The following is a 25,206-nucleotide window of genomic DNA, read 5'->3' as shown; positions in this document are numbered from 1 at the left end:
CTGTGCTGACAGCTCAGAGCCTGGAGCCTGCTTCAGATTCTGTCTCTCTCTCTCTCTCTCTCTCTCTCTGCCCCCTCCATTGCTCGTGCTCTGTCTCTCTATATCAAAAATAAACATTAAAACAAATTTTTTTAAGGCAAAATTTTAACATCTGTCTTGGTGGGTGAGTATATGCATATTGATATTATTTTCAGTATGCTTCAAATGTTTTATAATTTTAAATTTAGAGAGTCAAAGATCACAAAACAAACACTTTGACACAGTTTTCTGTTTTCCTTTTTTTTTTTTTGAAGTTTATTTATTTTGAGAGAGAGAGTGTGCAAGCGGGGAAGGGTCAGAGAAAGCGGGAGAGACATAATCCCAAGCAGGCTCCGTGCCATCAGCGCAGAGCCTGACTCGGGGCTCGAACTCACGAACTGTGAGGTCATGACCTGAGCTGAGATTGAGAGTTGTGGCTTAACCGACTGAGCCACCCAGGCACCCCCTGCCCCACTTTTCTTTTGTTTTTAATTAATTACAAACAAAATTTAATTTTGTTTGTAATTAATTTGTAATTAATTTGTTTTTAATTAAAAGAAATTTTAATTTCTTTTGTTTTTAATTCCAATATAGTTAACCTACAGTACTATATTATTTTCGGGTGCACAGTGTGGTGATTCAACAGTTCTGTACATTTTTCAGTGCTTAGCGTGGTAAGCGACAATTTTCTCTACAAGCACCCTTGACTCCCTCCACACCACTTGCCACATGGCAACCAGGGACCTAAAATATAAACTGGGCCCTGTGGCTGTTCCCTAACTTCTCTGGTCCTGCGGTATGGCCCCTCCAGGCCTCCTTCCTCTCCCACCCTGATTCGCACCCACCCGGGAGCCACCGTGTGCTCATCACTCCTTCAGGCCTCGTCAGGCCCCAGGGTGCCATGACCGGGACAGAGAAGAGCTCCTGTTCTCAAAGAGCTGCCATTCTAGGGGTGGGGAGACCAACAATAAACAAGGCAATAAATCCAGGTAATTGTAAGTACAACACAGAAAGAAACAGGATCTCGGGATAGAGAGCAAATGGATAGACGGAGAGGGTGTTAGGGGAGGCGCCTTCCAGGCAAAGCCAACAGACACTCAGCTCTCAAATTCAGGGTTCAGATCTCAGGTAAAATGCCCCCTCCCGGCAAAGCCCTCCTTGACCTCTAGGTAAAACAACCAATCAATCAGTGCCACTTAACCATCATCATAATTAAGTAAACACATGACCAGTCGTTTGGTGTCTGTCTCCCTCCCTACAACACAAGCTCCTTGAGGGCGGAAGCTTGCCCTGTTCCACATCCTGTGCTTATCAGAGCGGCTGTAGGCACTCAATCAATATTTGTTAGAGACAGAAACCGCGGGTCAGGCGGAATGATGTCTATACCAGCTTCCAAATTCCGCAAATGTGATCGGCACAATTCCCGAGGACGAACGTTACCCAGCCAACAAATCCTTATACTGGAAATATGTTTAGGATATATGCTTTTTCACTACACAATGAGCCTTTTAATGTTGAAAATGCTAGTGAGAATGTTAGAAAAATTGTAAGGGTGATGGAACACTGCAGGGTCTGGGAGCGAACAGTTATTTCAGTGATAGTATCACTGCTTTAAAAAAAAACCAACAAGGGGTGCCTGAGTGGCTTGGTCGGTTAAGCGTCCGACTTCAGCTCAGGTCACGATCTCACGGTCCGTGAGTTCGAGCCCCGCGTCGGGCTCTGGGCTGACAGCTCGGAGCCTGCAGCCTGTTTCAGATTCTGTGTCTCCCTCTCTCTCTGTCCCTCCCCTGTTCATGCTCTGTCTCTCTCTGTCTCAAAAATAAATAAAGGTTAAAAAAAAAATTAAAAAAAAAAAAAAAAACAACAAACAGCTACAATTCATAAAGAAAGCCCCTGGGAGACAACAAATGAGTTTTCAAAAATTCCGTGTAAGCAAGGTAAACAGCATCAAGAAGGGTCAACATCCCGGGCCAGTGGTGGAAAGCAGGTGGGTCTGGTGGTCCTGGTCCTGGGATGCCACCAGATTTTCAACCCCACGTCCTGCAAGTCACTTGGGAAGTGGGCGCCACCCTAGTGGCAAAAGCCAAGGTGTCATTTTAACCAAGATTTGTTGCCCGTCCCATTTGGCAATTTGATGGGAGAGCTCTGGCTTCTGGTAAAGGATTTTGTTTTCAGTTTGCTCTCCTTTTCCATGTCCTTCCTCTTTTGTGTAACTAATTGCCCTCATGAGGGAAGAGTCAGGGAGCTCAGCCCAGAGCAGAGGAGGAATTCACTTTGGCTTTCCTTGCCTTTTCCTTGGTTTGGTCCTAAACCTGTGGTTTCCCCAACACCCCCTGCTCCCCCTCCTCCCCCACGTGGCTGCTGTGTGGCTCTATGGGACTGGCTGGAGTTTTTAAGCTCTGAGCTCTGTCTAGGCTCAAGTACAAGTCACAGAAGGCTCAGTCTAAAGAGAAAAAAAAAAAAAAGAAAGAAGGAAAAAGCCCTGATATGCTGTTCTGCCCCAAAAGTCACCTCCTTCCCTGATCCTCTTGGTGTTCGAAGGACATCAGTGAACGCGGAGTCCTGGGAGCACCAACAGGCCTCCTGGAGAGCGGCATTTTTGGAGAATCATGAAAGGGGAAAGAATTATAAACTGTGTTCTGCATTTATTGCAAATGTTTCATTTTTAAAATTAATTTAATTTTTTTAGAATTTATTTTTAGAGGGACGCACAATACGACCGGGGGAGGGGCAGAGAGGGTGAGAGAGAGAATCTCAAGCAGGTTCCACACTGTCAGCGAAATGCCAGACATGGAGGTTGAACCCACAAACCGCGAGACCATGACCTGAGCCAAAATCAAGAGTCAGATGCTCAACCGTCTGAGCCACCCTGGCGTCCCCAAAACGTTTTGTGTTTCAGCTGTGTGTATATGCGGTTAGGAGGAGGGTGTGTATGTGATAATATTAACATTATTACATGGGAACAAACCCAAGGGAAAATGATGAAAGAGACATTTCAAGAAAAGTTTGTATTTCAAGAAAATGTGTATCTTCTCCAGAGAAATAAAAGATCTGTGAATAGTGATCTTGAAAACATGCCAAACGGCTTAAAGGAGAATGGAAGAGGGAGAGCCAACTTCAAGCCTCCCCCACCCCCAAATCATATAAAAGGGAAAAAGAAAAACACTGAGAAAGTCCTGAACCTGGAGACTTTACTAATTACCATCATGCTTCAGAATCGGGAGTCATTTGAGGTCCCTGCCCAACTGGCAAGAAGTTCAACAGAATGAGAAGTCACGTGTTCTCACCCACCTCGCGGGACGCAACTGTAGATTATGCCCACTGCTTCCAACTTGCTAGCCTGGCTGCAGAACTCGAATGAACAATTAGCAGACCTGAACTCCACATCGGTCTACTAGGCGCAAGAGAAGGCACCAGGAGTCAGGGGGCAGGCACCTCGTCCTCCAGGAGCTGACCACTCAGGTAGGAAAGATGAAGCAGAGAATTTACACATGAAAAAGGAACACAACACCAATCCTGTCTTCCCCAATACATTCCTGCAATCGGGGAAAGAAAACTGAAAGGCAAGGACAAAAAATAGAACACGATCCCTTGCGATATAGATTTGGGAGCCCGTGTTTATTTGAATGACAAATCCATCACCTGGAAAACAAGGTCTTCTACCTGTAATATATAGAGATTTGAGTTGGTGACGGAAGGGAAAGAGCCATAGGGTTTTGATCAGTTCTCTGGTGACAGCAGCCCAGTTCCTCACGGCTGACCAAACTGTTCTGGAAACGTGGATCCTCACGGTTCATTAAACACACTCAAATTGAACATTCACACTGTGCCAGGTCTTGCGCTAGGCACTAGGGAGAGAGATAAATGGGTCCCGATTCTTATCTTCAGTGTGGACATGAAAGCCAATTTTTCTCCCCAAGTTGGAATGCAGTGGTATGCTAAGTGCAATACAACAGAACTTTATATGAATTGCTTTGGCAGCACGATGGGGAATGAATGCTGGGGCCACCACCTGCAACCTCAATGGCATCGGACAAATATTTCAATCATTCTCAAGCCTGTTTCTGTGGATATTTAGGAGTATCCACCTCGGATATAGTATAGTAGGGTACACTACAGGGTTTAGTAAGAGCATAGTAAATGACGGTCCTTGTACATTATTTTTGTTTATTATGCACCCTTATTATGACATTTGGGCTAGGCGGGGAAAGATTAGTTCAGTAGGCAGAAAACGAGCCCAAAACAATGCTCAAAGCACTCATGAATATGGAGTACCTAGTTTTCCGGAATGAAATTGAGCCACATCCTACAGAGGGGCAGTTGCCGCCTCTGCAAAACGGGGGTTATTTCCACCGTGCAACACTGGGACTCCCCGACCGCAAGTGCCAAGTTCCAGGGCGCAGGAGCGCACTCCATGGGAGCTAGCGTTTCCACCGGGACACCTGAGCGATCCGGACAGCTGGGCACAGTCAGGTCCCAGATGACACCGCCCAGACGTTCAGTCCCTATGCGTGTCCGCCGTCAAACCCACGTCTGGGCGGCGGCGGGATGCTCCCACCCCCCAGGCCTGCCCGCGCGCCGCCGCTCCAGGCCAGCCACGCTGACAGGGCCTCCCAGACCAATCACACAAAGACGAAAACAGCCGAACGTCCCTTCCTGGAGCGACCTGCCTTCTCGGAAGTCGATGCGGTCGGGTCTCGCCTTCCTCTCACTAGCGGGCTGGACGACAGGCCTCCCTTAGCAACCGCGGCCTCTAGCAACCGACACCCCCGCTACCCTCGGTCTCGCTGGTGCTCTCTGCGCAGGCGCAAAAGGGGTGGGCCCAAGTCTTCCGCCGGCGACCGGCGTTCCCCGTGTGCTCGGGGCGGGACTTGCGTGATGGCGTCACAGGGCGGGGCTTCGGGCGCGGGAAGAGGCGGCGGGAGAATGGAGGTGCGGGAGAGCGGCGGTGAGGCAGGAGAGCTGGGCGCCCAGGACCCTGCCCCCGCCTCCGGCAAGACCGCGGGCAGCGCGAGCCACTACGAGCTGCCGTGGTGAGGACCTAGGCCATAAATGATGGGTGCTCTGGACGTGTGGGTGGGCGAGTGGGCGGGCCGCGTCCCGTGGGGAATCCAGGGGCTGGAGCTTGTTCCAGGGGCTCCTTAGTGGAGCAGGAGGTCCCGGGACGGCGTCGAGTACATTAGTATTTGGAGAGGGCGAGGGATGCGCTTCGTTCACCCCACCTAGCTCAAGAGTGGCCGGTCTGAGGTCCGGGGGGGGGGGTGTCCTCGGTCAGAACCGAGACCTGTGATCACAGACTGTGTTAATAGCCGCCTCCTGTGACCACCCACTCAGCACCCGGCGCTGTGCCTGGGGCGACTCTGATGTCGGGAAGCGTTGGTTGCAGATTCGGAACTCGGGGTTGCGTGCACAAGGTGCATCCTGGGTAGCTAAGAGGAGCTGGTGACATGGGAAGCCACCTCACGGGCACAGGTGTGGTACGGATGATCCGCTCCGGTCCCACTCCCTATGCGCGTGGTAATGGCTTTACTCTCTCGCCTGTGTGTGTGCCCATCCTTCCAGACCACCCCTCTTGACCATAGCAGGCACCTAAATGGAGTGCAGTACAGCCCACTGGGCTATCCACAGCTGCACTGTCCAGTCCCCCAGCCGCTAGCCACTTGAGTCTATGGAGTGCACTGGAAATGAGGCTAGTCCCAATTGAGATGGGCTCTAAGTGTACAAAATACACTGGATTTCCAGGACTTAGTATTTAAAAAAATCCCATTAGTAATTGTTACATTGACTACATGTTGAAATAATACTCTTTCGGATATATTAGGTCCAATAAATTATTAAAAAAAATTTTTTAATGTTTATTTTTGAGAGAGACAGAGCACAAGTACGTAAGGGGAAGAGAGAGGGAGACACAGAATCCAAAGCAGGCTCCAGTCTCCGAGCTGTCAGCACAGCCCCTAGGTTCAATAAATTACTAGTAGAATTAACTTTACCTGTTTTCTTTTTATCTTTTAAAAAAAATTTGTTTTGAAATTGAGACAGAGGTAGTGTGGGGGAGAGGGGCAGAGTTAGAGAGAGAAGGAATCCCAAGCGGGCTCCACTCAGCACGGTGCCCAATGCAGGGCTCAACACAGGGCTCCATCCCATGACCCTAGGACCACGACCTGAGCTGAAATGGAGTCACATGCCGAACCAACTGAGCCACCTGGGCGCCCCTTTTTACCTTTTTTAAGGTGGTTGCTAGAAAGTGTAAAATTACATATGTGGCTTAAGTTACATTTTTTATGCACAACACTAGATGCTTACTTCATTATACAAAACACATGACTGTCATGAGCTTCCACTGGATAGGGAAAGAATAGAGAATCGACAAGTAGACATGTATATTTGCTGATGACAGGTGGCATGGGGTAAGTGGGTCTGGTGGTCAGGGAAGGCCTTTGATGAGCTATTTCAGCAAAGGCTGGAATTCAGGGAGTAAGCCATGTGGCAATGTGGAGAAAGCTTTCAGGCAGGGGGAGCCCCTCTGAAGGCCCTGAAGGAGGAACATGTTTGCCTTGTTCAAAGTCTAGCTTAAATTTCAGCACCTACATTCCTCGGTGGTGATTCCCTTCCTCTGGGCTTCCACAGCCCTTGTATTTTTTTTTTTTTTAATGTTTTACTTATTTTTGAGAGAGAGCAAGCAGAGGAAGGGCAGAGAGAGAGGGGGACGGAGGATCTGAAGGGGGCTCTGTGCTGACAGCAGCGAGCCTGATGCAGGGCTTGAACTCACGAACCTCGAGATCATGATCTGAGCTAAAGTCAGACGCTCAATCGACTGAGCCACTCAGGTACCCCAACCCTTGGTTTATATAACCAGTTTAGCACCGTAGTAGGATTTGTTAAGCTCTGTATGCTTGCTAATAGGAAAGGCCTTTAGAGCAAGAACAATGTCTCGCTCGTTGCTATACCTTCCACTTTGCGGCCCTTAACATCTCAAACTCCTGGGACACCAGGGTGGCTCAGTCGTGAGATCAGGCCCCTAGTTGGGCTCTGCACTGACAGCGTGGGGCCTGCTTGGGATTCTCTCTCTCTGCCCCTGCCCCACGCACACACCGCTTTCTCTCCCTCAAAATAAATAAATAACTGAAAAAAAAATAAAAGATCTTGAACTCCTTGCACAGTGCTTGCCACCTGGAAAGGGCTGAGTAGGAACAAGAAATGAGTTGGAACAAGCATGCTCCAACGGCTGGTCTTGGAGGAGAGCTCTTTATTGACTGTACTGTGTGTCAGACAAGCTTCTTTGCATGAGGCTGCTTCTGGAGGGGATGCCGGCCGAGGGTAAATCAGAGAGTATAATAAAGGGCAGAGGGGGGCGCCTGGGTGGCTCGGTCGGTTAAGCGTCCGACTTCAGCTCAGGTCATGATCTCACGGTCCGTGAGTTCGAGCCCCGCGTCGGGCTCTGTGCTGACAGCTCGGAGCCTGGAGCCTGTTTCCGATTCTGTGTCTCCCTCTCTCTCTGCCCCTCCCCTGTTCATGCTCTGTCTCTCTCTGTCTCAAAAATAAATAAACGTTAACAAAAAAAATTAAAAATAAAAAAATAAAAAATAAATAAAGGGCAGAGGAAGTACTAATGGTCACATCATTGCAAATCCACTCCCACTTCTGTTCTCAGAGCTCGAGAAGGTCATCTTCTTGTGACCTAGCTTGCTTACTAATTTAAAAGGAGAGAAGCATGGCTCTGAGTAAGCCACTAGCCTGTCCACACAGGATCACAGGGCCGGCCTGTGGAGTCTGTCTAGCCAGCCCTGCGGTGCACCTGGCACAAGTCTGCAGAAAGTGGCAGGTGAGGGACGAGAACGGGGCTTGGTTGCGCCCGGGTCCGTCAGATCAGGTGTCGGCACCTCATGTTCTGAGACTCTGTTGTGACGGGCCGACTGTGCCGCTGCACAGTGTCACGTTGTTCCAGATGGCCCGCGCTGGCCCTTCTCCAGCAACAACAGGTGTTCCTCTGCTGCGGAGGGTTTGAAGCCTTCGGCGCACAATTCTTAGGCGCTTAACCTTTCAAATGGCACTGAGATGCCTCTTGAAATTTAAAACCTGCAGCATTTCCTATATTTAAATTCAATGTATGTAGCCTTCTTTTTTTTTTTTTTTTTTTTTAACATTTTATTTTTGAGACAGGGAGAGACAGAGCGTGAACAGGGGAGGGTCAGTGAGAGGGAGACACAGAATCTGAAACAGGCTCCAGGCTCTGAGCTGTCAGCACAGAGCCCGACACGAGGCTCGAACTCATGGACCGTGAGATCATGACCTGAGCCGAAGTCGGACGCTTAACCGACTGAGCCACCCAGGCGCCCCTATGTAGCCTTCTGACAGGGCTCTCGGGATTACCCTCTAGTGCTTTCTTTTAGACCTTCTGAAAATAGCCCTGTCAAGATCTTTTATGTGTTTTCTTAAAAACAGGGTTGAAAAATACAGGCCAGTGAAGTTGAGTGAAATTGTCGGCAATGAAGACACTGTGAGCAGGCTGGAGGTGAGTAATTTTTTTTGTTTTGTTTTTGAGCTGATCTTAAGTCACATTCTTGTGGCTTTGACAAGCTCAAGGCATTTGCAGGAAGACGGCGGAGATAGTGAGGGGCGGGGCGGGCCTGGAAGCCAGAAGAATTAAGGGATGGAGAGACAGTCTGGAGAAGACTAGAAGCCATAGTGGATAACTTGACATGTTTAAAGGGCTGGCTAATTGGAGGGGGTTTCTCTGACTTGTTCTGTGTTGTTCTAGAGCAGGGATGGCAAACTTTTTCTGTAAAGACCTACTAGTCGATAGCTTAGGCTTTGCAAACCATGTAAGGTCTTTGTCCAATATTCTTAATTTTTAATTTTTAAATTTTTTGTTTGTTATTTTTTATTTAAAAATTTTTTTTTCATTTTTAATGTTTATTTTCCAGAGAGAGAGAGACAGAGAGTGTGCAAGCGGGGGAAGGGCAGAGAGACAGAGACAGAGACACAGAATCCGAAGCAGGTTCCAGGCTGTGAGCTGTCAGCACAGAGCCCGACGCGGGGCTCGAACTCACAAGCTGTGAGCTCATGACCTGAGCCGAAGTCAGATGCTTAACTGACTGAGCCACCCAGGCTCCCCTAAAATTTTTTTAGTGTTTATTCATTTTGAGAGAGAGAGAGAGAGAGAGAAAGAGAGAGTGCAAGTGGGGGAGGGGCAGAGAGAGAGAATCCCAAGCAAGCTCTTTGCTGTCAGCACAGAGCCTGACGTGGGGCTCGATCCCACGAGCTGTGAGATCATGACCTGAGCCGAGATCAAGAGTCAGACGCTTAACCGGCTGAGCCACCCAGGCACCCCAATATTCTTAATTTTTTAAAACAATCCTTTAAACATGTAGAAACTGTTCTTAGCTAGGAGGCTTATAAAAACAGGCCTTAGGCTGGATGGCCCCCACCTCCCCCCAACACCTCTTTACAGTAGTTTGCCAACCCCTTCCTAGAGGGACTAAGTGACAGGACAGCCGGCTTCAGGACGACAGGAATAGGAACAAGCAGAAATGTTCACCGCAGAGTAAGCTTTGAAATCCTAGTTCTAGAGGTCTTCAGGCGGAATCTAGAAGCCCAGCCGTTTGAGACCTGACAGAGACAATCTCTGCAGTAACTGGGACTTAGACTTCAACAGCTACCGAGATATTTATTTCTTTTATACCTTTGCTCATCTTACAGATATTTGAGTATCTTTCGTGGGCCAGATATGGTCCAGTGTTAGGAGCTGTTGATAGAAGGGTCGACAAAATAGACATGACCCTTGCCCGTGTGGGATTTAGTCTCAGAGGGGCTGAAATCAACAGGTACTGTGATGAGCAGTCTGCCAGAGGAGGTACAGGCTGCTGTGGAATCAATCAGGGAATAAACCTGCTCACAGTATCTTAATTCTCAAATGGAACAAGGGACGGCAAAGATAGGTAAGCGAGAGTTAGCCAGACATGGGGAGCGGGGGGCGGAGCTAGGGAAGGCAGCAGGAATGGCATGTGCAAAGGCCCAGAGGTGAGAGGGCCTAGCTTGCTCTGGGGGAGGGGCGGGGATGCCATCTGAGTGGAACACACAGAACAGTGCTTTCCAGACATTAATGGGTGTAGGAATTGCCTACAATTAATTAATTAATGGGTGTAGGAATTGGTAGCAATGCAGATCTGATCCAGTAGGTCTGGAGTGGGGCCAGGGAATCTGCATTTCTGACAGGCTCCCGGAGGATGCCGATGCTGCTGGTCCTTGGAGCCCACAGGGTAACAAGGCTGTAGAGCGTGTGTATGGGGAGGTATGAGAAATGAGCTGGTGAGGTGAGCATGGCCTCATGAGCCCTGTGGAAGAGTTTGGGCTTCATAGGGAGGGTGTTAAGGAGTCCTTCAAGGGCATCAGTCAGGTGCAAAGGTTTTAATAGATGTGCATTCTAGAAAATTGGGAAATTGGTTGTGGTTGCAGTAGGGAAAATGCATGGGAGTGGGGCGGGATTAAAGACCAGTTAGCAGCCAGTTAAAAGCGATCCAGGAGACAGGTCATAGACAAAGGAAGTGGCAGTGTGGCTGAAGAGAAGGAAATGGACTTGAGATAAAGGAAAAAGGATGGCCAGGCCTCTGTAATTGAGGCACTATGTGGGGCAGGGGGTGTAGGGGAGGCCCAGTCCAGGATAGCCATGACCTCCCGGTTCCCGGCATGGGCAATAGGATTGACAGTCCACACAAGGGGAAGCCTGAGTGGGGTTTCAGGTGTGAGGGGGAATGAGGACTTCGGTTCGGAATATGCAGAGGTGAGAGCTCCGTGGGGCATCCGCGTGGAGAAACTGGTGGCCGTGCTAGTCCACGGGCCTGTGTGGCTGCGGACGCTTGGTGCCTCAGGTCTGCAGATGAGTCCGTTCTGATGCACAGTTCTTTCTTCAGGTCTTTGCAAGAGAAGGGAACGTGCCCAATATTATCATCGCTGTAAGTACCTGGTCCCGGCCCTCCCTGTTGGACGTCTTAGAGTCTCACTTTCCCTCCAAGAGCCTAAGTGCGCAGAGCTTCCTGGTCAGAGAGGCCCATGGCCACCGAAGCCCTGGTCCTTCCTCTTGGCAGGGAAGCGTTCCGCTCCAGGTGGTCAGGAGGCCTGTGGGTTGGTGGCCGTATTGATTTGGGGTGGGGGTTTGAGGGGGAGGCGAGCGCAACAGTGGGGAACAGTAACTCGAGAGCTGAGGCGAGTTCATTCTGTCGGCCTGAAGCCCCCTCGATCCACTCCTAGGGCCCCCCAGGAACGGGCAAAACTACAAGCATCCTGTGTTTGGCACGCGCCCTGCTGGGCCCAGCATTCAAGGACGCCGTCTTGGAGCTCAACGCCTCAAACGACAGGTACACCTGGGAGTTAGGACCCCCTGAAGGGTGACGGGTGTTTGAGGTTGAGTTGCCATAGAAACCGCCTTTCTGCAGTTCTGTGTTGTACCTGGAGTTTGTCTCGCCAGCTCTGTGTTTTCCTTTGATCCTCCCCCGTGAACAAGAATGAGAGTCTCTAGCCTGTAGACGTGGCATCATAAGCACTTGAACTGCTCGTCTACTTTTTTTTTTATGTTTTTATTTTTGAGAAAGAGGGAGAGTACGAGCAGGGGAGGGGCGGGGGGGGTGCGGACAGAGGATCCAAAGCAGGCTCCACACTGACAGCAGAGGGCTTGATGCGGGGCTCGAACTCATGAGATCATGACCTGAGCTGAAGTCGGACACCCAACTGACTGAACCACCCAGGCACTGCCACTTTGTGGTTTTTTTTAATGAAAGTTTTGTTTTTTTTTAAATGTTTTTAGTGTTTATTTTTGAGAGACAGAGATAGAGCACAAGTGGGAGAGGAGAAGAGAGAGAGATAGAGAGACACAGAATCTGAAGCAGGCTCTGGGCTTTGAGCCGTCAGCACAGAGCCCGATGTGGGGCTCGAGCCCACGAACCACGAGATCATGACCTGAGCCAAAGTTGGACACTTAACCAATGGAGCCATCCAGGTGCCCCTTTTTTTAGTGAAAGTTTTAGAAGTTATTTGTATTTTCTTATTATTTATTTATATTATGCTTATTATTTTGAGAGCGACAGAGCACAGGCGGAGGAGGGGCAGAGAGAGGGAGACACAGAATCCAAAGGAGGCTTCAGGCTCTGAGCTGTCAGCACAGAGCCTGACGTGGGGCTCGAAACCACGAACTGTGAGATCATGACTTGAGCCAAAGTCAGACGCTTAACCAACTGAGCCACCCAGGTGCCCCTAATGTTTGTTTATTTTTGAGAAAGAGAGTGAGTCAGGAAATGGTGTAGAGAGAGAGGGACAGAGGATCCAAAGTGGGCTCTTCACTGACAGCACAGAGCCCGGTGCAGGGCACGAACTCACGAACCAAGAGATCATGACCTGGGCTGAAGTTGGACGCTTGACCGACTGAGCCACCCAGGCGCCCCTAAAAATTATTTTTAATTTTTGTGGTAAAATACACATAACCGTAAAATGTGTCATCTTAAAAAATTGTTTTTAAGATTTTATTTCTATCTTTCTAAGTCATCTCCACACTCCACGTGGGGCTTGAAGTCACAACCCCCAGATCGAGAATCACACGCTCTACCGCCTGAGCCAGCTGGACGCCCCCCATCTTCAGAATTTCCAAGAGCACAGTTCAGCAGCGTTAAGTACGTTCACGCTGTGGTGCAGCCATCCCCAGAACTCGGTTCCCTGCAGAACCGAGAGTGGATATCCGTTCAACAACGACTGTCCATTTCCTTCTCCCCCAGCCCTGGGCAGCCACGTTTCTACCTTCTGTTTCGACGACTTTGACTCCTCTAGGGACCTCTCGGAGGTGGAATCCTCTAGCGTTTGTCTCTTCCTAACGGGCCTGTGTCGCTCGGCATCATGCCCTCGGGGCTCTTCCGTGTTAGAACAGGTGTCAGAATGCCCTTCCTTTTACCACCGAGTAGTATCCCCCTGCGAGGACGGACCGCCACATTTTGCTTATCCTTTCCTCTGGTTCGGCCCCCTGTATCGCTTCCATCTTGTGGCCGCTGTGAAGATGGGTGTACCAACAGCTCTTTGAGACCCTGCCTCAGTTATTTTGGATATATGCTCAGAAATGGACTCGCTGGATGATTTTCGGCCACTCAGTTTAGATTTTGTAGGAGCCGCCACACTGTTTTTCCACGGTGGCTGTGCCACTTTGCACTCCTATCAACAGCGCCCTGTTCCCCGACATCTTCACCAACGCTTGTTATTTTCTGTTTTCCTTGGTGGTGGTAGTCATCCTGATGGGTGTGAGGTGCTGTTTGCTCTTTTCTTTAAGTTTATTTATTTTTGAGACACGGAGAGACAGTGCGTGAGTGGGGGAGGGGCAGAGAGAGGGAAACACAGAATCCGAAGCAGGCTCCAGGCTCCGAGCTGTCAGCACAGGGCCCGATGCGGGGCTCGAACCCACGAACTGCGAGATCACAACCTGAGCCGAAGTCGGAAGCTTAACCGACTGAGCCACTCAGGCGTCCCCTGTGCTGTTTACTCTTTAGATAAAAATAGTAGAGGATTATGAAATGAGGAACCGTTGAATAAAAATGTCTGTCTTTGGTGATTCCTTGAGGCATGGTTCTCAGCTCTTTATTTATTTTTTTAATTTTATTTTTTTAATTAAAAAAAAATTTTTTTTTTAATGTTTTATTTATTTTTGAGACAGAGAGAGACAGAGCATGAATGGGGGAGGGTCAGAGAGACAGGGAGACACAGAATCTGAAGCAGGCTCCAGGCTCTGAGCTGTCAGCACAGAGCCCGACGCGGGGCTCGAACTCACAAACTGTGAGATCATGACCTGAGCCGAAGTCGGACGCTTAACCGACTGAGCCACGCAGGCGCCCCTAATTTTTTTTTTTTTTTAGCATTTATTTATTTTTGAGACAGAGAGAGACAAAGCATGAACGGGGAGGGTCAGAGAGAGGGAGACACAGAATCTGAAACAGGCTCCAGGCTCTGAGCTGTCAGCACAGAGCTCGACACGGGGCTCGAACTCACAGACCGTGAGATCATGACCTGAACTGAAGTTGGACGCTTAACTGACTGAACCACCCAGGCGCCCCTAAACTTTGCTGGTTTCGAAGATCCATACATCCCTGAAACAGGCAATGCCCTTCAAATATGACTAACCGCTCATCCGTTGTCGCAAATGGCCCTGGGATTGATCCATTTTGTAAATACCGAGTCCGGATGTCAGATACAAGTAGGTTCTAGCCTATTGTCACTTCCTGTTCTACTCACACTTGATTCGTCAGACTCACTACTTTTGAAAACTCTGGTGGCTTATCATCTTGAGAAAATGGCCCATAATTATAAAATAGTTCCAACTTTAGATTTATTAACACCAATTTGAACAATCAGTACAAGGATTGTTTTTTTTTTCCATCTGTTTCCTTCCGGTCCCTTTCGTATACACCGCCTACCTTCAGCTCTTGACCCCCGTAAACTACCCCGTACATGCTGGTGGGCACACATCATGGGAGATGAGAGAATACTGTCATGTGACCTTTTAGCAAAATGGGATGGTCAGGTTCTTGTCACAAGATCCCGGGGAATGAAGTCCTTCCTGTCGAGTGACTAACTGGATGGAAATATATTGTATTTTTTGTCCTCGGAACTACACTGTGCATTCCTTGATGCTGAAGTTTGAGAAAATTCACCGACGATGCTGGCATCGTGGGGTGGTCTGACTGTGGTCAGCCTCACTGTCCTCATTAGCGTCTGGGTGCTGTTCTTTGTCTCTCTGTGGTCATTTTCTGATTTATCTGATAATATGGAATGCCCTCCTGTCATCTGTTTTCTCGTTGACGTTGTAGGTGGAAAAGGAAGCGTTTTGAATTTTCAGCTGCGGTCGATGAATGCTTTAAAAACAACAAAGAGGGCGTATTTGAACTTCTTTTGTGCCTTCTGGAAAGGGAGTGCAGTGCCCCTAGGGACACAAAACACTGGAGGGTAGGGCGGTAGTGACTGTTTTCCACACGACTGACCAATGGCACCCGTGTAGGCGAGTGCAGCAGCCTTGCGTTTTCTTAAGACAATCCCCTTTTTAGCGTCATTGGGAATAATTGATAAGTAACGATGAAATAGTTACTAGGATGATGACACTGCCAGTTAGTCTGAAGATACAGAGTTTCAAGAATAAGGTCGCTTAGGGGTGCCTGGGTGGCTCAGTCGGTTAAGTGTCCGACTTCGGCTCAGGTCATGATCTCACAGTTCGTGAGTTCAAGCCCCGCATCAGGCTCTGTGCTGACAGCTCAGAGCCTGGAGCCTGTTTCAGATTCTGTGTCTCCCTCTCTCTCTGCCCCTTCCCTGCTCATGCTCTGTCTCTCTCTGTCTCAAAAATAAATAAACATTAAAAAAAAAATTAAAAAAAAAAAAAAAAGAATAAGGTCGCTTAGACCCATGATGGACCCCAGATTATAAAAGGGTCCGTTGGACTCCTAGGGTAATTGCAAGATAAAATGAGTTTCATCCCAGCAAAAGAAGTAAATTTGGTTTTTGGGAGACCTCCAAAAAAGAATAAAAGTAACGAACCGTTGATCCTTATAAAAAGTTCGAATTGCCCCAAAACCCTAGAAACGAAAGTCGTTTCCATGGTGGCGTTCCAGGGGTTGGAAGTCCCTATGAAGGCACTTGGACTTGTCTCAGAAGGTGACGGTACCGTTCTGCCTTGTTGTTTCAGGGGCATTGACGTCGTGAGGAACAAAATCAAAATGTTTGCCCAGCAGAAAGTCACCCTCCCCAAGGGGCGGCACAAGATCATGATCCTCGATGAAGCAGACAGGTAGAGTGCTTTGCCAAGTATAGACATTGACCTTGACTTCTCAGTCCCCTGTCGGACTTAATATGAAGTCGGGAGGGAAAACTCTCACCTTTGCACTTTTGGGGCAGATTGGCTTATCGCATCTTCAGAAAGCGATTTTGTAGTGGCCTGAGCCTTGAACCTTATCTTTATTACAAACATTCATCTAAGACATAAGTCAGTTAATGTGTTGGTTCCAACATCACTTACGTGAATAATTTAAATGATGCATTTTTTTCATTGTGGTGAAATACACATAAAGTTTACCATTTTAACCATTTTCAAGCATCCAGTTCAGTGGTATTTAATCGTCCTAACCCTCTGAGGTGGGTCATATCATTATCTCCTTATAGGTGACTTTGAGGCTTACGTAGGATTTCCCCCCTAGTGCATTTTATTTATTTATTTATGTATTTATTATTTATTTAAAAAAGATTCCGGGTGTAGTTGACACAGTGTTACATTAGTTTCAGGTGCACAACATAGGGATTCAACATCTATACGTTACGCTGTGCCCATCACAAGTGTGGCTATCGTCTGTCATTGTGCGACACTGTTATATCACTATGTTTCCCTATGCGGTGCCTTTGAAAATTTTTTTCACGTTTATTTATTTTGAGAAAAAGAGAGCAGGGGAGGGGCAGAGAGAGGGAGAGAGAGAATCTCAAGGAGGCTCCTCACCGTCCGCGCAGAGCCCGACTCAGGGCTCAATCTAACCAATCGTGAGATCGTGACCTGAGCGGAAATCAAGAGTCGGATACTTAACCGACTAAGCCGTCCAGACGCGCCTGTGCTGTACCTTTAATACCTGTGACTTACTCGTTCCGTAACTGCAAGGCTGTGTTTCCCTCTCCCCTTCACCCCATTTTGCCCTTCCCCGCCCCGGCTCAGGTAGTTTGCCTAAGGTCCCATAGCGGTGAGTGTCTCACCTCCCTGCCTGTGTGAGACCCGCGCGGATCCCGGAGAAAAGCTGAGCGTGCTCAGTCTGGAGATCAGGGCTCCCAGGGTCTCTAGGGAGGGTTTTGTGTCCAGTGGGCCCTGGGTCCCAGTGGCGAGCTGCCCCTGTGTTTTCCTTCTCAGTATGACCGATGGAGCCCAGCAAGCCTTGAGGAGAACCATGGAAATCTACTCCAAAACGACTCGCTTCGCTCTTGCTTGTAACGCTTCGGATAAAATCATAGGTGAGGGTCAGCTCTGCGTGGCATGGGGTCCACACGTGGCGCTCACGTTGGCTCTTTAGCAACAGAACAGCAGGGGCTTTTTGATTGCCTGCCGTGGGCTGAGCACTGCAGAATCAGCTTTTGCATTTAATCTTCTGTAATTCTATGTGAAGGTATTATCAGCTCCACATTAGAGGTGAGAACACTGGAGCTCAGAGAGGTCGTGTCGTTTGCCCAAAGTCACACAGCAGGCGGAGGAGCTGGGACTGGAATCCCAGGCCCATGTGACTCTTGCACCATCGCAGGCACACGCGACACTTTGATCTGTAGGTAGCGCCACGGTCCCTGCCTCTGAGCGCTTGGCACGGTCTCAGTCTGCACGTGGGGCTTTGTCATTACCAGGAACTGCCCCCTCTGTGGAAGCTTACCCGTCAGTCCGCTCTGACCGGGCGCCTGGCCGGCCCTCCCCGAGGTCTGTCTGCTTCCTCACTCACAAATCAAGAGTCCACACTCAGCCCGACCAAACCACTCCTACTGATTGCTTTTAAATGCCAACTCATCGGAACTAAGTGTTCTTCTTATCGGTGCTGATAAGCCAAATACGTAATTAAGGTTATGTTATGAAGCTTCCTGGTTCCAGAGAAGTTGAAATGGACTGACTCTTAGGACTCCCAGGATTTTTTAATGCACATAAAAACTCACAGGAGTGCATTCCTTGAAGGCGTGTGTGAGCACAGGACAGACAGGGAGACCTGAATGGGGCTTGGGGATCGTAGAGAAGCTGCTGTCATAGTCTAAATCTAGGGTGAGGGGCAGCTTCTGGAATTCTGCATCTGTCTGTCTAGCGGTTCTCTGCCCTGGCTGTGGTCAGAATCTCCTGTGGAGCCCTTACAGAAACCACAAGATGTACCGTGCTCACCCTGGACTGGCTGGGTGGTGACACCCAGCACTGACTCACCAGCAGGCTGTGGCATGTGGGTGTCTCTATCCTGGAGGGTCTTTTTCCCCTTCTGGAAGCTGCCTGGGGCAGTGCTGGGGAGAGGCCTCTCCTGTTGCCGCTTCTTGGTTGATCCTTTGAAACTTGGCCCTCATTTCGGCGGAGAGAGCACAGGCTGGGGGGAGGGAGTGCGGTGCCGGCGTGGCTGATGCTGATGCACGCACAGTGCCACCAGGCCGCCCTCTGGGGACAGCCTCACCCTCCTGTCCCTTCAGAGCCCATTCAGTCCCGCTGCGCAGTCCTGCGCTACACAAAGCTGAGCGACGCCCAGGTCCTGGCCCGGCTGATGACCGTGCTGGAGCAGGAGAAGGTGCAGTACACAGACGACGGCCTGGAAGCCATTATCTTCACCGCCCAGGGAGACATGAGGCAGGTGCGTGTCGCCTGGTCCCAGGGGGAAGGTGCGTGCCCCGGGTCCCAGGGGGAAGCAGGGAGTGGCCGCTATGCAGACGGGGCACAGCCCCGGGGCGGGGAAACCCCACACGCCATCCCATCGGGGCCTGGGGCTGATGGAGGGCAGACCCGTGGGGGGGGGTACTGCTCCCACGCAGGGTGAGGGGGTGGTGGGAGGAGCCCGGGAGGGGGAGGGGCAGGACCGCAAATCTCCCTCCACGTGCGCTTGTTCCTCCACAGGCGCTCAACAACTTGCAGTCGACTTTCTCGGGATTCGGCTTCATCAACAGCGAGAACGTGTTCAAGGTACAGGAGCCGGTGGGGCCCCCGGGGGTCCTGCACCTCGGTGTTGCCACCGCCGGCTGTGCTGGGGCCCCTGCTCCGGGTGTCCCCGTGTGCTCGCCCCGCGCAGACTCCGGAGGGTGTCGGGCGCGCCCCCGCACGTGGGGAGGTGGCCTTGGTCGCTCACCCACCCCCAGGGTCACCCCGAGGGCCCTCATGTGGCCCTGCTCGCAGAGGTTCTCAGCATCTGGTGGCCGAGGACGCAGGCTTCCGCCGCGGGCGCCCCGAGATCACATGGTCCCACTGCTGGAGGGCGAACGCTGAGCCCCTGCCCACCCCCCCCCTTCCGCACCCACCCAGCCCTGGGACAAAGATTCCCGCTCTCCCACATTGGCAAAGGGTTTTCCTCCCGGGAATACTTTTGAAAACTGGCTAGTGCATCCTGACAACTCGGGGTCTGCGTGCTAGAGACCAGCTTCCCTCTTATTTGGGGGTAAAGGCTGGGTAGAGCTCCCCATGTATTCAGACCTTAGCAAGTTCGAGCCGCGTTGAAAGCCTGTTTAGCCCCTGGTGGCGAATGTGTTTTCGAGGACACTCTGGGAACTTGCTTAGTCTCCTCTAGGTAGTTCAGGCCCCAGGTCATCTGGGAGCAGACGTTCCAGGGCTGGAGGGTTTCTGAGGGAAGTTAACTAAGCTGGGAAGACAAATCCCAGGGCGGCGGAGGGCAGAAGGCATTTCACTGGAAGTTGTACATGTGGATCCTGAGCTGGAGGGTGGAGTGGGGTCTGCAGGCCAGTGGAGGCAGGGGCAGGGGGGCGGCCCCAGACTCAGTGACACCCCCGCACCACCTGCAGGCTCTGGAGTGAGGGACCCTCTCCGGGGAATCCGGTTCCTATTCCAGGTAGGAGGTCGGCCCACGAGAGCTCCCGGTTCTTAAGTGGATTCTGAGCGGTTCCGGGCAGGCCCTCCCGGGACCTCGTGACCTAAGGTGTGTGGCTGATGGCTTCCAATAAGACAGAAGATTCCGTCAGCCCCTGTTGACTCAGCTTGTGCCTGGGGAATCTGTAACGATGTGTCAGCTCTTCCTCACTGGGGAGGGGAACACCATATTCTGTCTGGTGACTCATCTGGTGGTGAGAGGGACGTTTCCAAACCTGGTCGTGTTTGCCGGAAAATTCGAGGAGGAAAGCCAGCTGAGAGGTTGCTTATACCAGTGGCCCCCCCAGTTGGTCTGTCGGGGCTCCTCCCCGGATGGGCCCCCTCAGCCCCTGACAGGCCTTCCTTTCCGGTTTGCTCAGGTCTGCGACGAGCCCCACCCCTTGCTGGTGAAGGAGATGATCCAGCACTGTGTGAACGCCAACATCGACGAAGCGTACAAGGTTGGCCTCGCGCCTGCGTCCCTGACACGGGGGGAGCCTCTCTGTGCTAGGGACTTCACAAGCGTCGTTCCACTGAATTCTTTTTTTTTTTTGAGAGAGGGTGTGAGTGAGTGAGAGGTAGAGAGAGAAAAGCGGGGCTCACCTGAAGGGGGCCTCCTGCTCACCCAAAATGGGGCTTGAACCCACAAACCGGGAGATGATGACCTGAGCTGAAGGCAGATGCTTAACCGACTGAGCCACCCAGGCGCCCCCTCCACGTAATTCTTAGAACAAGGCTAGGAGTTGGGTACGCGTCAGAGGGGAAAACTGATTGCGGGAGACTGAATTTCTCGCTCTAAATCCCACCGCTGACAAGCACTCAACCTGCGATTCAGAATCACACACACTTGTACTATAATTACATCCCCCACGAGGGGACTTTGCTGACCCAAGACCAGCCCAACTCCTTACGTGTCAGTGACACCATCTGTCTGCGGAGGGAGACTTCATCCTCTGGCCCTGCCTGAGGAGTGTGGGGATGGCTCACTGGGACCCAGTGGCCCCTGGTCGTCCAGGAGAGGCAGGACCGGGGACTTCTAGACTCATTATGGAGTCCAGTCCCAAGTGCAGATCCCAGGGGGCATCTTCAGGGTGCCGGTGACCCTCAGGTCCACCAGGGCGGCAGTGGTACGATTGAAGTCCATTGACCCGATTCTGGGAGGTCCCCCACACCCGGCTGCCAGCAAACTAGGCCAGAGGTGGACTGGGTTTAGGGGCCAGACGTAACGCAAACCCGAAGGGGAGACCTGGGCAGAGACCCCAACACACAGCCTTTATAAAGGCAGCCTTCAGATTTATGAACACTCAGCTTCCTTACTCCCTGCGTCCGTCCCAGGATGCCACCAAAGAAAACAGCTGAGCCCGGACCCCGCAGCCTGGGTGGGCCGGGTGGGGTTGGAACTGGGGCCTGGGGTCACGAGGGCAGGAGGTGGAGAGAACTCGGCTCCAGTGGGGGTTTGTTCGAGGCTCGGCTTGCAGGGGGAGCGCCTTGTGACCTGCAGCTCCGGAGGGCACAGCAGACAGACGGTTCTGCCTCTTCCCCCAGGACTCGCTGGGATGATTCATACGGCTTTTTCGGAGCCTTGGATAAAAATACTACGTGGCCGTTGTAGTAGACCGTGCAATGCTTTTTCAAACGTTTGTGATGTTGGGGCGCCTGCCTGGCTCCGTGGATAGAGCATGCGACTCTTAATCTTAGGGTGCCGAGTTCAGGCCCCACATGGGCATGGAGCCTACTATAAATAAATAAACAATAAAACATTTGTGATATTCTCTCTGCTTGTTGGGAAACTCATGACCCCCCAGGCGACCTGGAGGGGGTAGCCCACCGGCCGTTCCCCTGGATCACTGGGTTGCCCAAGATGATCCGTCCACTCCCTGCGGTGTGACGGACCCAAGACTGGTGTGGCTTCAACTTCTTGTCGTCCCCCCGCCCCAGTACCCTTGTCACCACCTCATCTCTTCCTGTTTAGATTCTCGCTCACCTGTGGCATCTTGGCTATTCACCGGAAGACATCATTGGCAACATTTTTCGAGTGTGTAAAACCTTCCAGATGGCAGAATACTTGAAACTGGAGTTCATCAAGGTCAGTGAGAGTACAGCGATGCCCCCCTCTCTCCCAGGGAATGCGGGCCACGTCATGGGCTCTTCGTTTTGCTCACGGGCCTGGCCCCTGGAAGGCACGTGGCGAGTGTCTTGACCACAGCAGAGGCCGGCGGCTCATCGACCGGGGGCCGGGAGATGGTTGAAGCCTGTCCCGCCTGTCAGCGACCTTGGGTTCCTTAGGGTGGCTCTTCATTTGCGATTGATTTGTTCGTTTACCCTTAAGGTCGGGTTAATTGAGGTACAGTTTACATAGAGTACAATCAACCTCTTGGGTGCCTTCTGTTGACAAAAGTGCCCAGTCTCATAAACGCCATAGCTTTATGATTCTCCGCTCCCCAAAGATATGTGCCCCTCTGTACTCAGCTCCTCCCCCCAGCATCCAGAAGCCATTGATCTGCTTTCTGTTTGCAGGGACAGAATTTTCCAGAATGTCCTATAAATGGAATCAAGTAGAAGGGAGCCTTTTTTTTTTTTTTTTTTTTTTAAGGAAGAGAGTGAGCAGGGAGAGCAGACGGGGAAAAAGAGAGAGAGAGAGAATCCCAGGTAGGCTCCACACTCACTGCAGAGCCCAATACGGGACTCGATCCCATGACCCTGGGATCATGACCTGAGTCAGACACTCAACCGACTAAACCACCCATGCCCCTCCCCGCTTTACCTATGTATCTTTTTTTTAAAAATCTTTTTGTTGTTTTGTTTTTGGGGAGCCTTTGAGTCTGGCTTCTTCTACTTTGCTTCACGCATTTAGGATTTGTTCACGCTGTCGCGGTGGGTCCTTCCTTTTACTGCCGAGTGCGTTCCACGGTACGGATGAAGCACGTTTGCGTGTTCACCAGTCGGAGGACGTTTGGCTGTCCGGGTCATGGGGACTCCACATAAGGCCACCGTAAACATTTGTGTGCGTGAATGTGTGTGAATGTGAACGTAAGTTTTTACTTCTCTGGGGTCACTTCCCAGGAGGCGAGGTTGCTGGCTGTAACGGGAAGGGTGTGTCGAACTTGTCAAGAAACTGCCAAGCCGATTGCCGAAGCGGCTGTGGTATTTTGCATTTCTGCCAGCAGCGGGAGGGTTCCACATGATCCACGGCCTGGCCGGCACTCGGAATGTTTGGTTGATTTTTTTTTCGGTCGATTTTTTTTTTTAAAGCCATTCTAACAGACGCGTAGTAGTATCTGGTCGTAGCTTTATGTGCATTTCCGGTGACCGGGGATGTCGAGCTCTCTTCCATGTGTTGATTTGCCTCCCACAGTCCTTAGCAAAGCAAAGTTCAGCTGGGTGGTTTTCTTGTTCTTGAGCTTTGAGAGTTACTTCTATATTCTGGCTGCAAGTCCTTTATCAGGTATGTGTTTTACAAATATTGTAATATTTTTTCCAAGCCTGGTTTTGTTTTGTTTTTTTTTCTCTTTAAGAGTATCTTACAGGGGCGCCTGGGTGGCTCAGTCGGTTGGGCAACCAACGTCACTCAGGTCATGATCTCACAGATCGTGAGTTCGAGCCCCACGTCGGGCTCTGTGCTGACAGCTCAGAGCCTGGAGCCTGCTTTGGATTCTGTGTCTCCCTGTGTCTCTGCCCCTCCCCTGTTCACGTTCTATCTCTCTCCTTCAAGAGTAAATAAACATTTAAAAAAAATTTTTTTAGTTAAAAAAAAAAAGTATCTTACAAGGAAATATCTCAACATCCTCTTAGAAAAAAATAAACCAAGCTTTAAACATAACCTGTTACGACTTAGAGTTTATTTCCCAGCTGGAGTGTGAGTTCATTGCATCGAGTTTAAGTAAACTATTAGTTCGAGTTAAAAATAAAACCTAAAGTGCTCCCTCATGTATTAACCAGATTTACGTTTGCTTTGTTTTTCAGGAAATTGGATACACTCACATGAAAATTGCAGAAGGTGTGAACTCCCTTCTGCAGATGGCAGGGCTCCTGGCCAGGCTGTGTCAGAAGACAATGGCCCCGGTGGCCAGTTAGGGGACAAGAGTCCTCCTCATCCGTCCGTGAGACCCAGTAGTCAGCGCCTTCTGATTTGGACAAAATGCTGCCTTAGATCAGCATGGGGACGCACCTTCCTCTCACACAGTCGTGGCCTTCACTTTCATGCGGCTTCCACGATAGTTTGTGCTCAGCCTCAGACTCACAGATGTGGTGACAGGATGGAAAGGCCCCAGAGAACCTCCGGGGCATGGCACCCGATCTGGGCACGTGTGGCATTTCAGCTAATAAAAAAGCTGTCCAGGGGCACCTGGGTGACTCATTGGGTTGAGCGTCCGACTCTTGATCTCGCCTCAGGTCATGATCTCAAGGTTCATGAGCTCAAGCCCCGCGTCGGGCTCTGTGCTGACGGCACAGCCTGCTTTGGATTCTCTCTCTTTCTCTGTCCCCCTCCCCTGCTCGTGCTCTCTCTCTCTAAATAAATAAACATTAAAAAAATACAGTTTTATCAGCAGTAGGGTGGCAACACAAGGCCAGGAGGAAAACCGGCTTCCTGTCTCTGCCCCTAGCATCCTACAAGTAGAAAAGGTGATTTAGGAAGAGACCGACCAAGCTGATCTCAGTTCTTGCAGAAGCCTGCTGCGATTTACTACGGAGACAGACCTCTCAGAACAGCCTGGGGCAGCGGGCCCTTCGGCAGGACGGGCAGCGATCACGGGACGGTGTTACTGGGTATCCTGTGTGTGCATGCTGCCGTAGAAATCCCCAGGGAATTTTATAATAATTTGCATGACTGTTCCCACCACCCCCCCCAAGGTACTATTTTTTTCAAATTATAAAAAATCTCAATTGTACGTAAGTGGAAAGAATGATGCAGTGAACTTCCCATATCCACCACCCATCTTAACAGTTTTACCAACATATGGCCATTCTTGTGTCCTCTCGTGTTCCCACCACCCTCCCCCATTCCGGTGGTTGAAGCAAATCCCTGATGTCGTGTTACAGAGGTTGGGGGTGACTCAGCTCCTGTGATTGGTGGTCTCGTGTGAAATCTATCATTGAGAACAGTTGTGTGTTGGGGTGCCTGGGTGGCTTGGTTGATTAAGCATCCGACTTAAACTTTTAACTTAAAAAAAAAATTTTTTTTAATGTTTATTTACTTTTGAGAGAGAGAGAGAGAGAGAGCGTGTGAGCCGGGGAGGGGCAGAGAGAGAGGGAACCACAGATTCCGAAGCAGGCTCCAGGCTCCGATCTGTCAGCACAGAGCCCGACACGGGGCTCGAACCCATGAACTGTGAGATCATGATCTGAGCCGAAGTCAGACACTTAACTGACTGAGCCATCCGGGCACCCCAAACTTAACTTTTTAAATGTTTTGCTTATTTTTGGGAGAGAGAGTGTGTGAGCAGGGGAGGGGCAGAGAGAGGGAGACACAGAATCCGAAGCAGGCTCCAGACTCCAAGCTGTCAGCACAGAGCGCGACATGGGGCTCGAACCCATGAACTGTGAGATCATGACCTGAGCCGAAGTTGGACGTAAATTTTTTTTTTTTTTTTTTTTTTTTTTTAAGAAAAAGAAAACAG

General features: G+C 50.5%; 1 protein-coding gene across 1 annotated transcript; it reads left to right on the top strand.

The window, feature by feature from the left end:
* The first annotated feature begins 4,914 nt into the window (after positions 1-4,914).
* On the top strand, positions 4,915-23,946 carry RFC2 (replication factor C subunit 2). The gene is made up of 11 exons (XM_042971912.1): positions 4,915-5,051; positions 8,461-8,530; positions 10,929-10,970; positions 11,266-11,372; positions 15,719-15,820; positions 16,919-17,019; positions 18,211-18,368; positions 18,629-18,694; positions 19,969-20,049; positions 21,561-21,674; positions 23,552-23,946. The coding sequence occupies exons 1-11, from the start codon at positions 4,945-4,947 to the stop codon at positions 23,660-23,662; spliced, it is 1,059 nt and encodes a 352-aa protein (XP_042827846.1). The 5' UTR covers positions 4,915-4,944; the 3' UTR covers positions 23,663-23,946.
* The last annotated feature ends 1,260 nt before the right edge of the window (positions 23,947-25,206 follow it).

The sequence above is a fragment of the Panthera tigris genome, chromosome E3 (genome assembly GCF_018350195.1).
Source record: "Panthera tigris isolate Pti1 chromosome E3, P.tigris_Pti1_mat1.1, whole genome shotgun sequence".
In the NCBI taxonomy this organism is placed as follows: Eukaryota; Metazoa; Chordata; class Mammalia; order Carnivora; family Felidae; genus Panthera; species Panthera tigris.
The sequence above is the reverse complement of the archived record's forward strand: the minus strand, read 5'-3'. Positions and strand labels throughout refer to the sequence as shown.